Raw genomic sequence first — 16887 nt, 5'->3', positions numbered from 1 at the left:
GGGCGTATTATTGTAATTGTTCACGGAGTATTTTTGAGATTCATTTTGTATTTGGTACTAAAGTCACTTATGCTGTAGTTGGGCTGAGTTTGTCCGGGCCAGCATTGCGAAGTGTCAAAGGGGTCAGGCGGTGTAAACGTCTGTGATGTCAGCACCAATTATCGAGTGATTTAGCCCATAGAGATACGGGTGGTTGTTTTGTGTATGTGTGGTTAGCGTGTAGTTTGGTAAGCTGTCTGTACTTGGCTCGCCCCAATCGGCTTCTTGATCTGGAAGTAAATTATAGATAAATGTAATATAATAAAATTAACTGAGCTATGAATTAAATAAAATGATACAACACAGTGTAATACAATGACTCTTTATTGAAGAATACAGAGGCAAGGTTTATCATTGAAATTAACATGGCAAGCGACATCTACTTTACATTTTTAAATTTATTTTGCAACATTGATTCAATATTGGAGTATAAATGGTTCAAATATTAAATTAAAGATATAAATACAAGACGAGATTATTGATACTAGATGGAGCGACGACCTGGTTATGATCGCGGGATCGCGGTGGATGCGGAAAGCACAAGACGGTCTGATGGAGAGCCATGGGGGAGGCCTATGTCCAGCAGTGGACTTCTTTCGCCTGACAGATGATAATTTAAATTAAATATACTTATTTCATATATATTACTTTAAATTAGCACTAAAGATGTTTTAAGTTAAGAAATCTTCGTTGATCAATTAGAATACGCAATCTAACGCCTGAGAAAAACTAAAAAAAATATTTCAATTTACTCACTGAGTTGCGGAACATCGATAGGTTCGTCCAGAATAGATACGTTTTCTGCAGGGATAAATTTTTTGGCGGTGCGCTCAGCCTCGTCGAAGGTGGCAGGTCCAAATCAATGAGACGGTCTTCTCTTACTGAAAGGAAAAACTAATCTCTTGCTTCACGACTTCCATAAACAGGTATCCCATTGCGTAATTTAACAGAACACGAACTATGGACAATTACTTAGGTCGCGGGTGATAGTTATTTCATTGATATAGACCTCCGCAAAGTACAATATGCTCGTTTTCTTGAGTCAATGGCAGATCGAGGGGGGGGGGTCCTGAGTCATGACACACGCCCCCCCCCCATTAGGTCTTGGACAACAGTAGTCAGTGATTTTAACAGAATTTATGTTTCTGCGACAAGAGGCAAATCGAATTGTTATAACTAGAATTTAACCAACTGACCCCCCGGCCTTGTCTGGAGTACTGTAACAAATAATTATTATGTTAAATAATCACCTATATTTTATGCTCTTGGAGTGTTCCCGCTCCATCCGGCGCATGGCGAGCGTGCGATCGTTGACGAGCTTGTTGTAGCTGAACTGTTTGCTGCCCCCGTTGCCAGCACGTGTGCTGATTGGCTGCGCCGACTCGATCGTCCGCCGCTTGCGCAGCACTACGGTCGAGTCGTCTGCGGATACCGGAGACGTTGGGGTTTGGACTGGAAAATAACAATAGACATGGGGTTTGTACTGGAAAAAAAAACTGCAACATATAAATAAACTAACCTTTATACTTATGCACACACTGCTGACTGAAGTTGATGCTAAAATTTCACTGTAAGTATATATAGTAGTAGTCGGTGCCCTAACATAAGTATCCACTTTTCTATACAACTCATATGAAAAAGTGGATACGTAAGTTAGGGAACTGACCGTACGTGGCAGGTAGTGTCACATTCAATGAAATCAATCATTTTTTTAATTAGCCATTATAAAAAAAAGATAATTCAAATAACTACCTATATTTACCGAAGACAAATCAATCAAAATTCATCAGTTCTATTTACACGCATGTAGAAGTTCGTACTGAAATCACTACAATTCCGACTGACGTACCTAACGCGTTGGGTAAACCCATGAACTCACTACACATATCAATAATGTACATAGCGCATTTCTTGTTAAACATATACATCATCTATACCATACCATATCAAGGTGCGACTTATGTACTCAAGGTGGTCACATAAGCCAATTAGTCATACCAAAGTGATAATAATCACACTAAGTTATACCTATAGATTAGCGATTTGCAATGTTAACGACGACACAAGGTACAATAAAGAGTAATAACATTATAGCATCTTTGTGTACCTATATTGCAGCGCATAATCCTTACTAATATTATAAATGCGAAAGTATGTCTATCTGTTACCTCTTTACGCTTAGACAGCTGAACCGATTTCAATTAAATTTTGTATGATGATACATAGTTTGACACCCTGAGAAAAACATAGGGTAATTTTTATTCCAGAAAGTGCATAGTTCCCGCGGGGTAGTGATAAACTAATTTTTCGTAGACGCGGAGACGCGGGCAAAAGCTAGTTGATTTATAAATAAAAAGCCTATAAGCCTTAAGTTGCTCAGCGACCAATAAAATATGTGGATTATTGCATTATTATAAGCTTACTTACCTACTGTCGCTTTATAAAACTAGAAAACCCATTTTATTAAAAAGTATTTCTAACAAAAAAAGAGAGTAATTAATATTTATATCCACTAAATTACAAAAGGACAAGAAAAGCGCGTGTATCTAAAACCTTCAAATTGTTTTATAAAAAACCCGCCGCAGAGAATAAGAAACATAAACATGACAAGTGTAATAGTAATGTTAATAAACTTACGACCGTGCAGTGACTAATTATATTTTACTTTCATCAACGAAAGTAAAACGTAACACCATGTTGGGCCAATATGGCAAACATTTGTGCTGAGTGCTCTATTTGCGTTGCGTGTGTCAAATGTTTGCCAAGTGTTACGTCAACTCGTCCTCCGATGTTACCATAAATGCACTCGATGAAAACGTGTGCAGCATACTTATAACTTATAAGCATGATATGACTTGTATAAGTGACACATAAGTATGTAGTATCCCAGTTGAGCTGCTTACACGTAATTAATAAAGACAAGTTACGCGTGCGAAAGCTCTTCCTAGAAACTAACCGGATATCTATAACAGGGCAATGATAATGAGATAAAAGCTTAGGTTTTCCTCCCAAATATGTTAACAGTCTAGTTTATATCAGAATAAATCTTTTTGTATACCTAATGCCTCTGTGAAAGTTAATTACAACTCATTAAAAATCTCCATTAAAATTACCATTCTAAAACATTGAAATGATAATTTTGAACATGAAACTACAAATAAAATGAAATGATAAATTTGATATTATATTATCGTGCTCCATACTTTTGTTGAAACATTTGTTTTTGCGTCACACTTGTTAGTTAGATTCGTATAAAAATACAGAATACTTACTTTTTCGCATCGGAGACAAAGTTTCCGACTTTTTCTTCACTTGCGCAGATTTTGGATTTGATGCTTTTAAAATATTACTGAAAACGAAATTAGCACAGAATTAGAAGAGTAGGTACCGGTTTCAGAAGGTGGATGTAAAAAGTCAGAAATGTACCAAGACTTACACCTAAGGTAACAGAGCTGTCATAAGGAAGTAAATTTACCTTGGAAACAATCCCACTTCTAATGTCCTCTGGTTCTGCCCCTTCCAATAACGCAATTCCGGTCGCTTATCTATTAATATGATCGCGTCGCCCGCTTCAACTGTCATTTGGTCCTGTCTCCTGTAACTGTGGAATAAATATGCATATCTCAAGTAAAAATAAGCAAAGCATGTACCAGTTTACACTAGGTAATGGAATTCTAATTTCTTGTTCCGCCTTCCCTATGGCCAATGGGCAATACACAACGGCATACACAAGTTGTGTGACATCAAAAGAAAAAGCTACGTGAAGGTCATGCACACTGTGTGTGTGCATGAACTTAGGGGCTTAGTTTAATTAATTAAATTACCTAATTAACTAAGGGCCGGAACGTATAACGTAGCTATAGTGATTTATTTATTTATTTATTGGTAAAAACTATGTTCACGTGGCATGACAGTTTACACTAATGCACCACGAAAACGAAATCTATTATTAAACTTACACTGAACATACTAACTAAACTTAGGTTTAAACTTATTATAATAATAACAGGTTCAAATTGGGACAGTCGAAATCCTATCATCTAAAAACTCACAAAACCGCAAGCATTCAGCACGCACAGCCGTCCATCTCCACGCTAGCAGGTCGCACTCAGGTGTCGATGCCAGCAACGCGTTAAGCTGTGTTAGGACACGGAGTAAAGGCGAGTTCCTACGTGACACCGTACGCGCCGCCGGCACTGCCAGCAAATCGCGCCGTCGTGGCCTGAGCCTTATTTTCGGAATATCCGGGGCATACAACCTCACAAGTTGAGCCACCAGCTCGGGACAGTCCGACTCACCCCGCAGAACCTGACATGCAAATATGAGTAACCCGCAATTCCGCCTCACCTCTAGAGAGTTGAAACCGAGAGTCCCAAGAAGGTAATTTGTCGGGTATAAGAATGGGTAGTGTCCAAACTTTTTCTTATATAAAAACCTAAGGAAAGCTTTTTGGACCTTCTCCAGAAGTAAGGAGTACGCAGATTCATGCGGGTGCCAAATAATTGACGAAGCCTCCAGTTTGCTCCTAACTAACGCATTGTAAACAAGTTTTATAGCTCCAGCATCATTAAAATCTCGTACATTACGAATAACGAAGCCCAGTCTCCGGAAACAGTTGGAAGATAGCTCCGCAATGTGGTCATGGAAGGTAAGACAGGTATCGAATAGCACACCCAGATCTTTAATTGAACTCACGCGGTCAATGGGCTCCGACCCCAATACGTACTGAGCATGTAACGGGGCGCGTGCACGACTGAAAGTGCATACCGAACATTTGGCTGAATTGAAAAGAAGCCTGTTCTCTACACTCCACCGGAAAACCGAGTCAATATCTCTCTGCAAAGAGTCACAGTCGCCCCTCTGCTGCACACCGTAAACCAGCTTTAGGTCATCGGCGTAAAGAAGGCACTGTGCCGATTCGAGAACCGAGGCAAGGTCATTAACCATAATCCCGAATAGAAATGGCCCCAGTATAGAGCCCTGACTTACGCCAGACCTAGTGTGATACGGCGCCGAAACGAAGCACCCATGTCTTACATACTGCTGTCGATCTCGTAGATAACTAGCGAAGAATGACAATAGTTTGGGAGTAAAACCAATCTTTTCAAGTTTAAGCATTAACACATCATTATCCACGCGATCGAATGCCTTCTTGAAGTCGAAATAAATAACATCAACCTGTATGCCCCTATCAAGATGCTCCGAGATGATGTCAACCAGGATAAGCAGATTCGTATCGACAGAGCGCTTCGACCTAAATCCATGCTGAGCATCACTCAAGAATGGCCTGACCTGTGCAGACAGAGCTCTATGAATTATGGCTTCGAATAACTTCGCTGGAGTGGATAATACAGCTATAGGTCTATGATTTTCCACCACAGTACCGTCACCAGCCTTCGGAATTGGTCTCACTCTAGAGATCTTCCAGAGGCGCGGGTAGGTGCCAGATGCAAGAGCCAAGTTAAACAGGTGAAGTAAGGGCAATTTGAAATAGTCCACACATCCCTTCACTATATATGCCGGCAAATTATCAGGCCCAACCGAACAACTTGCTTTAAGACGTTTTATGCCTATCTCAACTTCTTCCATTGTTATAGACGTTATGTTAACATAGTTGGAAACAAGGTTATGTCCACTACAACCTCGAGCATTCGGGTCCAGAGAAGGAACATTCGGCAAGAAAACCTCCGAGAAGAACGTAGCAAACGCGGTGGCTGCACCCTCACCAACGTATTCCTTACCGTCAAAAGTCACTCGAGGTACAAATCCACCCTTCGATTTTAGATTATGCACGTGCTGCCAAAACGCTTTTGGATTATCTTTCACACTAGCCTGGATTCGATCAAGATAGCTACTATAGGCCGACGATATCCGCCTTTTCACATCGGCCCTTATTTTTGAGAATTCGTCATAAATAAACCTATTTTTAGTCAATTTCCATTTCCGATGCAGTTCACCTTTGCGTTTTAAATCTTTTATCAAATCTGCAGTGAACCAAACCGGATAGGATCTGCTGAGACCTCTTGATCTACTCTTTCTAGGTATACACTGGTCAAATATGTCATAAATAATTTTATAAAACTGTTCCACAGCAATGTCGACATTCACAGCACTAAGAACTTCATGCCAATTCGATTTAGTCACAAGTTCATAAAGAAGTTCATAATTGCCTTTACTAAAGTTCCAGTCCCGCTGCATGTCGACATTGCTGGGCTCCAATCGTTCCGTAGACAATCGTTGGGCAGCATAATCCATAGGAATAGAGATCTCTAAAGGTGGGTGGAACCCATCAGTCTTCGGAACCAGCCCGCTACTCATTTCTGAGACAACAATACCGCATGTGCACTCAGACACCAATACGACATCCAATTTACCACCATGTACATTAATTACTTCATTCATCTCAATCAAATTACACACAGTTAAAAAATAAGAATAGTAGTTTAAAATATTCCGAGATTTATAAACTAGGTTCAAGTTCAGGTCACCAACTATTATGACTGCACTCTTCAGTTTATCTGCTACTGATTCCACTTTCTGAAACCATCTCATATAAGTTTCATCAGAAGCACTAGGTGGGATGTATACCACGCACATATAGTATGTAAAACGCTCCACAACGAATGACACCCATAAGTCTTCACCAGTTGATGTCTCGAAGTCGCAGAGACGCCGCAAGGTGATACCGGGACGCGCCGCCAACAGTACACCACCACCCCCGCGCACCAGTGGCTCGGTCACGGCGCATCACTGCCCATCCGCCACATACAAGCTCCGAGTCATAGACAGCTTCAGTGAGGAATGACTCGGTCACAGCAACCACGTCGCACTCAAGAGTGATAAGCTTGTTTTCATAAACCCTTCTCTGTTCGACCTATTTTATAAAATCTTTAACTACCTATAAAATAATGTAGGGAAATATGCTAAACAAAGCGTCACTAAACATATTTCAAAAGATTTTTTTTCGATTGGGTAATCAAATTTATGGCCCCATTGATAGATTCAATCATAAAACAGGGATTTTCCTGACCATTTTTAAAACTGGAGCACTCAAACTTATTTGATCGTGACTCATCCTATGCTGATTGTTTGTACAAATAGATTTAGTCACTAAATAGTTCAAACAAAATTTCAGTCGAGGTCACATAAAATATATGTATTACTTTATTAGTTTAAAAAGTTTATTTATAGCCTTTACTCAAATGCCTAAAATCAAGCTATAGTAACGTAGCTACGAAACTTGATAAACCACCAAAATTACCACATAAAAATTTTTTTGGAAACCAAAAGCATAAAACAAAGTCCCCAAATGCATAACGAATATTTCCAAAAATGTACCTACGGACACGATTAAAATAAGTACACTTGAACCCAATGAATCGAAACCGTCTGTGGAACCTTTCGTAGAAAAATACAAGGGAATTTATTATGACACTTACTGTGACAACGGTCTACGATGGGTCAGGAATCAAATGGTTCGACTTTACAGTAGAGGTCAAAGATAATTTACACTTTAGTACCTTGTCGCTGTCAATTGATGTCAGAACTTTTGTAGAAAATTGTCAGACGGCATACAGTGACAAGGTAAAGTGTTAAGATATCATTGACCTCGACTGTACGATGCATGATGCATAAAGATAAACGTAAAATTAAGCGCAGTCGTGGTTTTAACATCTTTTTAACTTACCTAAGCGCAGCAACGGCTGTTTCAAACTTATTGGTCTCCATATATTTGAGGATGCCGGCGAAGGTCGGCCGCTCCTTGGGGTTGAGGTCCCAGCACTGCATCATCAGCATATACACGTCAGGTGGGCACGCGCTCGGCGCCGTCAGACGCTGGTTCTCGCGCATTATTAGGCGAAGAATCTCCGAACCGTTCAAGCCTGAAGGAGGTTAATCGGTCAACGGACGCACGGAAATTAAGTCGACCTATTGTTGATTGTGTTAGACCTTTAAAATTAACTTGAAAGCAGAAAAGTTAATGATAGCTCGATTTACTTACGAGCTGCAAATTAAGTACCTAATAATCAGTGGTTTATTGGGAGTAATCACATTGGTACTTTTTTTACCCATATAATGACAAGTATCTCAAATTTTATCAATTGTACTTTGTTTCTTTTCTTTTGTACAATAAAGAGTTTACATACATACATACAATAACTTATAACAATTTCGCTTCCAAAAAGAACAACCTAGATACATTTGTTATAAGATTTTTTGTGTTCCTGGCGGGTTCTGAACCAGCATCTCCAGTGGCTATACGCACCAAGGCGTCTTACCAACTTACCACTAGGAAACGCTACTGTCCATCTGAAAATCTTTATTAGCAATATGTTTGCTCAATGAAATCTAAGTTTTTTTCATAATTTTTTTTCAGTTTTTTCGATTTCATTGCGAACGCCGTAAGCATAATTTTATTGACTTGAATTTACTTTTACGATAAGGTAATTTATTTCAAGAGTACCTATCGAATCCTTTTTATAATCCTAACTTACAAATAATTTCGATATCTAACAATTATTTGTTCGAAATGGCATTGGACCAGCCAGCTGCCCTGCTCTGTGATACTTTTTATCAATCGATTGTTATCGTAACGTACGAAGTATATGCAATACGTACCCGATTGTAAACCAGGGAACGATAAGCTGAGCCTATATTTCATGAAAAAGTTCTAAAAACATAGCGTTCCTACTACTTATTCATATTTATGTTATACACACACGATACACAAACATCACGCCTGTATTCCCAAATGGGGTAGGCTAGGCAGAGCACACGAAACGATACCGCTTCGGAACCACTTTTAGCAATCACACTGTCACTATCACTATTGTCAGTATTGTACCGTTTTTGTTAAACTTAAAACCAAAAAATTGCTAAAAGTGTCTCCGAATTTATATTATAAGTATAATATTAATAAGTTTAGTACTTTATACATAACATAATGGGTTGCACGAATATAGGTATAAGCTTGTCAAATGCTAATATTGAATACATTATTAACAACTTATTAGTATGAAACATTTCTTTCAAATATTAGAAGTAACTTTATATATTTTTCTATAATCATTCCGCCCCATATCTCGCGGAGGATGGTTAATAAAGTGAAACAGTTTCTATACTTCACTCTTTTGCATATTTGGATGGAATGCCCCCTCCAATCTTCTCCCAATTTCAACTACAGGATAATATAGCCGTGCACAGACGATACATCTACCCTTCACACGTCACATCTAGCCCTTATAATTTGGCATATGGACAAACAGCAGACAGAGCGAAATTGTAAGACCGTTTTTGCAATTTGGCAATAAAAATATCAACGCAATCACTGGACTATACGCGCATGAGTGGATTATTCGATGTAATTTGTCTTTATTGAAATTAGAGACGGTTTTACGGCCCACCTCGTTTACGCTCTTTGGGGTCTTTTAGGGATTTGGGACAGGAACAAAATAATGTAAATTTTCATAGCAATAAGTGCGACAGGTTGGCTCTAAATGATCAAAATTTATGCGACGTACTTTATATGGTTGGCCCCTTTTGGTCCAAAAGTGACTGAGTTTGACATGGCTGCTCTAGTCGAAAACTTGGATGCGTGTGTAATAGTTAACACAATCTAAAGATAAACTCACCAATCCAAGGCTCCTCCCCAAAGGAGTACATCTCCCAAAGCGCGACGGCGAACATCCAAACGTCGGCAGCGTGTGAGAACTGACGCGAGCGCAGCGACTCCGGCGCACACCACGGGAAAGGCACGCGCCGACGCTCGCTCATCACGTAACAATCGTCCGCAGCCGGCAGCGCCCGCATCAGACCGAAGTCACCGATCTTTACCTACGAATAGTCATATCTAATAATTTCCGCACAATCTGACAAGCAAGTATGGATGATATAAATATTTAAATCCATTATTTATTAATAACTTGTCTTTTCCCGCGGCTTCGCAAGCTTAAAGGAGCGACCACACCGCTGCTTCAAAAACAGTGACGGTACGGAATCGCAGTGAATAGAATAGAAATTACTTTATTCATCCACAACACAGAATGGCATAACAAGATTTAAATATATACATATACTTATCATTCATTAAAGTCAAACTACAAAGTTAATTGAATTAACTAAAAACTATTGATACTTACTTTACAAATCAAACTGTTTCAAAGAGAAGAAGTGAAAGTAGTATTTAATGAGAAATTATATAAAACTGATTGGGATATTGTATATATGCAGCATGCACATACCCACACACGCGCACACATACATCGTGTGCACACCGTTTTTATTGCATGCTCTCCACACCACCGCTGCTTACAATACGCAAACGGTGCGGAAGACGTGCCGTAAACGTCAGGACTTTACCGCATGCTCTCCACCAGACGTCGTGACATTTACGGCACGTCACTGCGATGCGATTCCGCACCGTCTGAGTATTTTGAGCAGCGGTGTGGAGGGCATGTGATAAAAACGGTGCATATACGATGCGTCACTGCGATTCCGTACCGTCACCGTTTTTTGAAAAGCGGTGTGGTGTGGGCGCTCCTTTAATCATGAGATAGTTGAATTGAAATTCCGGGATTTTACAACATTCCCGTGGGAATTCCCGGAAATTACGTCCTGATCTTTAATGACGTTGCATTATAATAATAACTGTGCGAAATTTTGAGACTATACTCAGCATTTTTCGAGATTTTTATCCCTATCCCGTGGGAATATCGGAATAAACAGTAACCTATGTGTTATATCAGATCTCCAGCTATCTACGTACCAAATAACGTGACTCTAAGCCCAGCGGTTGTTATTTCAACATTTTATCCCTATCCCGCGGGAATATCGGGATAAAAAGTAGCCTATGTGTTATTCCGTCCGCCCCCGCAGCGGTTGAAGTCTCGAGACCCCTCGTGTATCGCAGCCCAAAGCCTTGACAAGTTTGACCTAGTGGATAGCTGGAAAAAACAATGGGCTGTGGACACAGCAGGAAGAAGTGCTCGGAACATTGATCCGACCGCCAAACCAACGGGATTCGACCTTTCCTGAAATCTTTGGTGCCGCCTTAACAGGCTGAGAACTGGGCACGGCCGCTGCAACTATCACCTGCACAAGTGGGGGTGGAGAGAGTCTCCACTCTGTGAGTGCGGGGAAGAGGAACAGACAATGGAACACATCATCATGCGCTGCCCCTTACACTCCTATCCTGGACCCGCCGAAGACTTGGATGCACTAACGCCTGATGCAGTCGCGTGGCTTAGTAGTTTAAGTGTTTTGCTCTAATGCCTATATTTATAAATGCCATACGATTAAATAAATAAATAAGCAACCTACATACCAAATTTCATGGCTCTAAGCCCAGTTTGGTTGTTATTTCAAGATTTTATCCCTATCTCGTGGGAACAACGGGATAAAAAGTATCCTATGTTTTAATCCAGGTTATAAACTTATTTTTTTTCCAAATTTCATCCAAATCCGTCCAGCCGTTACAGCGTGAAGAAGTAACACACTCGCTCACAAACTTTCACATTTATAATATTAATAGGATAGTTGGATAATCTGAAAATATCCAGGCGGTATTTCACATTATATTAATATGCATTAGACACGCGATACTTAATTATCACAGCACAGCATGATTAAATTTTTGTTTTTATCATAAAAGTTTTGACATTTTAATTAAGTATTTACTTATACTTTGAGTTCTTCAAAGCATTATTGTTATTATGCGCAATGTTTAAATTTTCAGTTGTTTTCATGCATGTATAAATCCGATGACAATTAGATGTTGGCCATAGGAACTCTGTAATAAAACGACACGGCCGTGGTAACCAGGGGCAAAAAGTACCGCCAACAAAAAAAAGCTTGTATTAGATTTTTTTACAGAAAATTATTACTGAACTATTTGTTTTTAAAACATTGTACGGAGGTGCGGAACCCTTCATGCGCGAGTCGCTCGCACTCGCACTTGAGCGATTTTTGTTCCTTACTCCCTATTTACGCTGCTCCAGCTCCGTCTCCTACGTGCGTCGCAGACGTCACAGGAAACGTTCGCGCACTAAGAACCACTTGTGGCGGCCAGTTAACTCCGGTTTTTTAGGGTTCCGGAGCTAAAATGGCAAAAACGTAACCCTTATAGTTTCGCCATGTCTGTCTGTCCGTCCGTCCGCGGCTTTGCTCAGGGACTTTCAATGCTAGAGAGCTGTAATTTTGCACGGATATATATGTAAAAAAAAAAATTTTTTTAGGGTATCTCCCATAGACGTAAAGTGGGAGTAATTTTTTGTCTCTCATCCAACCCTATAGTGTGGGGTGGGGTATCGTTGGATAGGTCTTTACCATTAGGGGTTTGCTTAGACGATTTTTCGGTTCATTGATTTTTTTTGCGAAATATTCAACTTTAAAGTGCAAATTTTCATTAAAATCGAGCGTCTCCCCCCCCCCTCTAAAATCTAAACCGGTGGGTGGAAAAATTTGAAAAAAATCAGGATGGTAGTAAGTATATCAAACATGCAAGGAAATCTATAATGGTAATGGTAGTTTTACTCTTAAATTGCAGCCTAAGGTATAAAATATACCTAAACTTGGAAGATTCCGTATAAAATACTAAATCCTTAAGAAATATTACTTAATTTGCTTGCTAGTAATGGCTACAGCACCCTATTTTGGGCGTGTCCGACTCGCTCTTGGCTGGTTTTTTATATTAGTTACCTATAAATACCGCAAGACGTTAGGTGGGCCTCTTAACCTATTTTTTTTCATACGTCAGCAGATGGAAATCATTTTTCCAGGTTTATTTTATATCCGTGGGTTCCTACTTAGGGAGCATCCATTTACGTGATATATAAGTTTAGGAGATGCAATATCCTGTATTTTAAAATATGTAAATGCGAAAGTTTCTGAGTGCGTCGTGTGTTTGTTGCTTCTTTAGTTTAGGCAGCCTTACGATAAAACGGCTGGTCGGATTTTGAATGAACTTTGTTTTGCAGATACCAAGATGAATTTTTTAAATTTAAATTTCAATTTGACTGCCAGTTCTAATGGTTTACGCGAGCACATACGCGGGTAAAGGATAGTAACTAATATGTTATTGTATTGCTAAAGATTCCCCACATGACAAAAAAAAAACTTCAATAATAAAACAGGTGTAGTAAAGTAAACGACTGGCCCTCACATTTTGCATATGTGTAGTACTAACACCTGTTAGTAAACAAATAGAAATGATAATTTTATTCACTTGCAAAAGCAACAACAACAATAGTTATGAGAATATTTACAACTGAGTCATGAATGAATGTGTAAATGATTAATAGTGCCTATTTGCAAAGTTCCGTTCCTAATAGGTTCCAATTACTAAGTATCTGTTTCTGTAAATTTGTCTGTCTCTGTCTGTCAGTCTATCTATCCGTCTCTTACACACATCTTTTGGAAGTAACTGGTAGAAACTTGAAAATTTCACAGGGTTTACAAACTCTGTGGCTTGTACAAAAAAGAACATGTATACTTACAGTTACATATAAAAATAAAGTTTGAAATTAAACAGTCTCCATCTCTCATAAAATGTGAATTTTGTTTTTTTTTTCTTGTGACATAAACAATAGCAATGAGTAGAAACGGAATAATCACAGTGTGTATTATTTATTTGAATGTAGATTTTTTTTTAACCACAAAAAATAGAAGTAAAAAATTATAGGGTCCACAAGAAATATGTTATTTTCAGTATGGTGGTGGAACCCATTGCGTGTGAATCAGACTTACACTTGGCCAGTTTTTAATATGATACTGACATTATTTATCTTGTTTAATATTTTACATGACTTTATTCATACTAAACTAAGAACCGTGACCTGTTAACTTATTATTAGTTATTATAAATCAGAGTCTAATTGGAAAATAAATAAATAAGTTTACAATATCTGGCATACAGTGGTGTTGATGGTTTGGTTACATGTAGTGCAGTTTGTGATGGATGATTTGCTATTCAAATAAAAATAACTTACCAAATCCAATGTTGACATCAGTATATTTCTACAAGCCAGGTCTCGGTGTAAAAATCTATTCTTTTCTAGATGTGCCATACCAGCTGCCACTTGTTCAGACCATTTTGATATAAAATTCAGTGAAATTCTTCCATTTTGAGCTCTTAGGTAGTCTAATAAAGCACCCATAGGTGCCAATTCACACACCATCATCAGAGGCTTGCCCACCACACCATGAAGCTTAATCAGATTGAGATGCTTCAGACTATGCATAGCCTCAACTTCTCTTTGGAAGTCATCATAAACACCAGGTGCGAATACATCTGCTTTTAAAACTTTAACCGCAACTGGTATAATCTTTCCTGATTCGGTCTTCCATTCTCCTCTTTTCACTACCCCGTATGATCCAGTACCAAGATCATTATGCAACCTGAAAAATGTATTCAATAACCTCCTGGGACCTGACTTTTTTAACAGACTTTTTTTACTTAGGCCCTAGACGCGGTTCACCAGATTTCTTATTTTGGATATAATTACAAAATTCTTAAGATTCTTTTTTCAATGAACAATTTGTACTTTATGAAGAACATTAATTCTTAGTGTTAATTATTGGTCCTTAAAGTACACGAGGGCCCACAAGGTTAATAGGAACAACAGCATAATATTTAAAACTTTGGGATTTTCACTCATAACTATCACAGAACCCAGGACAAACATGATACTCTACACTCTAGTCTACTACTTGTGATCATGCCCACTGCAATGTGGCTGAAATGTCGAAGTAAAGACTAAAAACACAAGTGCAGTGATATAGACGCACCATCATCAGCTTTAAGAGCTGCTAGTGTATTATTTCAATAATAATAATTATTATTACAGTACTGGTTCTGTTAAGCTTGATATGTCCCAGGTGCTGTAATAGTTAGGAACAATATCTACAATATAAAACTACTTTTTACTCCTTGTAGGTGCTACTTACGTAAGATCTTTTTCAAATATAACAGAAGTTGTTCTTGTCTCAGTATGTATAGGTGGTCTAATGGCTAAATCAGTCTTTTCTTTGGATACTGAACTCGATGTACCAAACAATTTATTCCAAAACTTTTTGTTCTTACTCATCCATAGCTGCCGGTTCTTTTTCTTAACAGCATCTTGCAGCCTGCGTATGCCAGGTTTGCTGATGCCAATTCGTTCCAGATCATCCGTGTGCACATAATCAAAATGTGGCAATCTTGTTATCTACAACAATTAATTAATAGTTTTGTGCATTTTTTAATATTCACATGGTGTTCAACCTTGTCTGTCTCCCACTCAAAAGAGGGGGGTTGCGAAAGGCCATGAATATTTCGCAATAAACTTCATATGATGTTAAACTAACAGTATTAGACAGACCTCATAAAATAAATATCAATAATAGCAATTTTGAAGAAGGGAATTAGAGCGCAGGATAAAAATAGTATTATTTACCTGCAACTGGTCCCTAATGGGCAGATAAAATTGTTCCAACTGCACATTTTGTAAGATTTCGCACAGCCAGTCGGTTCCTGAATCCATGATGCAGCTGCACTGATGCTGACGCGGTTTACACTATTGTGTGTATTTAGTAGAAAACATTAGTTAAAAGCAGGAAGTCGGAATCGTGAGGGAAGCATTAAGCGTTGAATGAACTGGTTTCACGGGGGAGCACTGTATAAATAAACTTTAAATTAATAAACTTAAAACAAAATTGGTATCACTTAAATCACTCCACAATTCCACATAAAGTTTTTCTGTCATTTCGTAAAAAAAAATTTCACGAAACGCACATCTTTTTCCCCGTAAAGAAATCTTGCAATACCTACGAACGAGCACAACACGAGCGAGAGAAACACGAAGGGTGAAGGGGAAGAGGAAAGAGGCGGAGGAGTTGAAACGTCAAATCAATCGTTGAGCGTGTTCGTGTTACAAAAGAAAAAGCCGAAAATGCAGGAATATAAGACGACGTCGATTATTAACTGCAAAATAGTGCAAGTATTCTCTAAGTCTATAATTGGTCTATAATATTAATAATAATCGGAAATACACGAAACGTATGTTATACAACATATTATTGAACTTAAAAAACATCATCACGATTTATGTGAAATTGTGAAGCTCGAACATTCTTTGACGACGCCATTTTAATTAAAATGGTGGCAGTTTTGAAACATGTTTGAAACATTTTCACTGTTTTAAACAGAAGTAAAATTAATATCGCTAATTCTGTTTTCTGATTCCACTTCCAGTTATTGAGTATTTTTACGTTTTATTCGAATTGGAATCACCATGCAAAACCTTTCAGAAGACGGCAGCATCACTGAAGAGAAAGTTGTAGATTTTGGATCTATTCCTGTAGACACCGTGGCCGAAAAATCAGTTTGGGTGCATAACCAATCGGTCGTAAGTAACTAATACATACCATTTTATTGACTCCTGTCGTTTATAGACTTCAGTTAAGTATTTACAAATTGCTTATATGGTGAGTGATGTCGAGAAACCACAAGTTTCTTTAAAATCGTAATAGTATAAACTTGCAGAAATGCCAAACATACCGCGTGTCACTAATCTACGTATTAAATAACGTGGACCGCGTATTCAACGTATCCGTGACGTCAGCGCCAGTGAAACCGCGGGACTCCGTCGAAGTGCGAATCAGCTTCCGACCCAACATCGCCGGGCAGGCCTTCACCGACTACTATTTGGTAGACGACACGGCAGGCAATACTTATCGGGTCACTGTCTCTGGGAGGTGCTTTGGTAAGTTATTAATAATAATTAAATAAATAAACCGCCACGCCGCCTCTGCACTAGAATGCATACTATTGTTAGAACTAGAAAAAGGTCTTATGTTTTCGGCAAAAACATG

The 16887-nt window shown here is 38.7% G+C and overlaps 1 protein-coding gene across 1 annotated transcript; it reads right to left on the bottom strand.

Moving 5' to 3' along the window:
- Positions 1-1285: 1285 nt before the first annotated feature.
- Positions 1286-15866, bottom strand: LOC141427667 (activated Cdc42 kinase Ack-like). Its single transcript, XM_074087267.1, has 8 exons — positions 15471-15866; positions 14983-15242; positions 14025-14433; positions 9672-9873; positions 7727-7922; positions 3515-3640; positions 3312-3388; positions 1286-1491 (listed from the first exon to the last, which is right to left on the bottom strand). The coding sequence occupies exons 1-8, from the start codon at positions 15555-15557 to the stop codon at positions 1286-1288; spliced, it is 1563 nt and encodes a 520-aa protein (XP_073943368.1). The 5' UTR covers positions 15558-15866.
- Between the last annotated feature and the right edge of the window lie 1021 nt (positions 15867-16887).

The sequence above is a fragment of the Choristoneura fumiferana genome, chromosome 5, assembly GCF_025370935.1.
Source record: "Choristoneura fumiferana chromosome 5, NRCan_CFum_1, whole genome shotgun sequence".
Lineage (NCBI taxonomy): Eukaryota > Metazoa > Arthropoda > Insecta > Lepidoptera > Tortricidae > Choristoneura > Choristoneura fumiferana.
Note: the sequence above shows the minus strand (reverse complement) of the source record. Positions and strands in the feature narration are given on the sequence as shown.

Bases quoted from the DNA above. Each gene is read 5' to 3' on its own strand.
- LOC141427667 (XM_074087267.1), bottom strand. From the start codon at position 15,557: ATGGATTCAGGAACCGACTGGCTGTGCGAAATCTTACAAAATGTGCAG. The intron at 9,874-14,024 runs GTAAGTTATTTT...GACTATTCGTAG, and splicing joins TGATGTCAACATTGGATTTG to GTAAAGATCGGTGACTTCGG. The intron at 3,641-7,726 runs GTAAGTTAAAAA...TTTATTCCACAG, and splicing joins ACAGCCGTTGCTGCGCTTAG to TTACAGGAGACAGGACCAAA.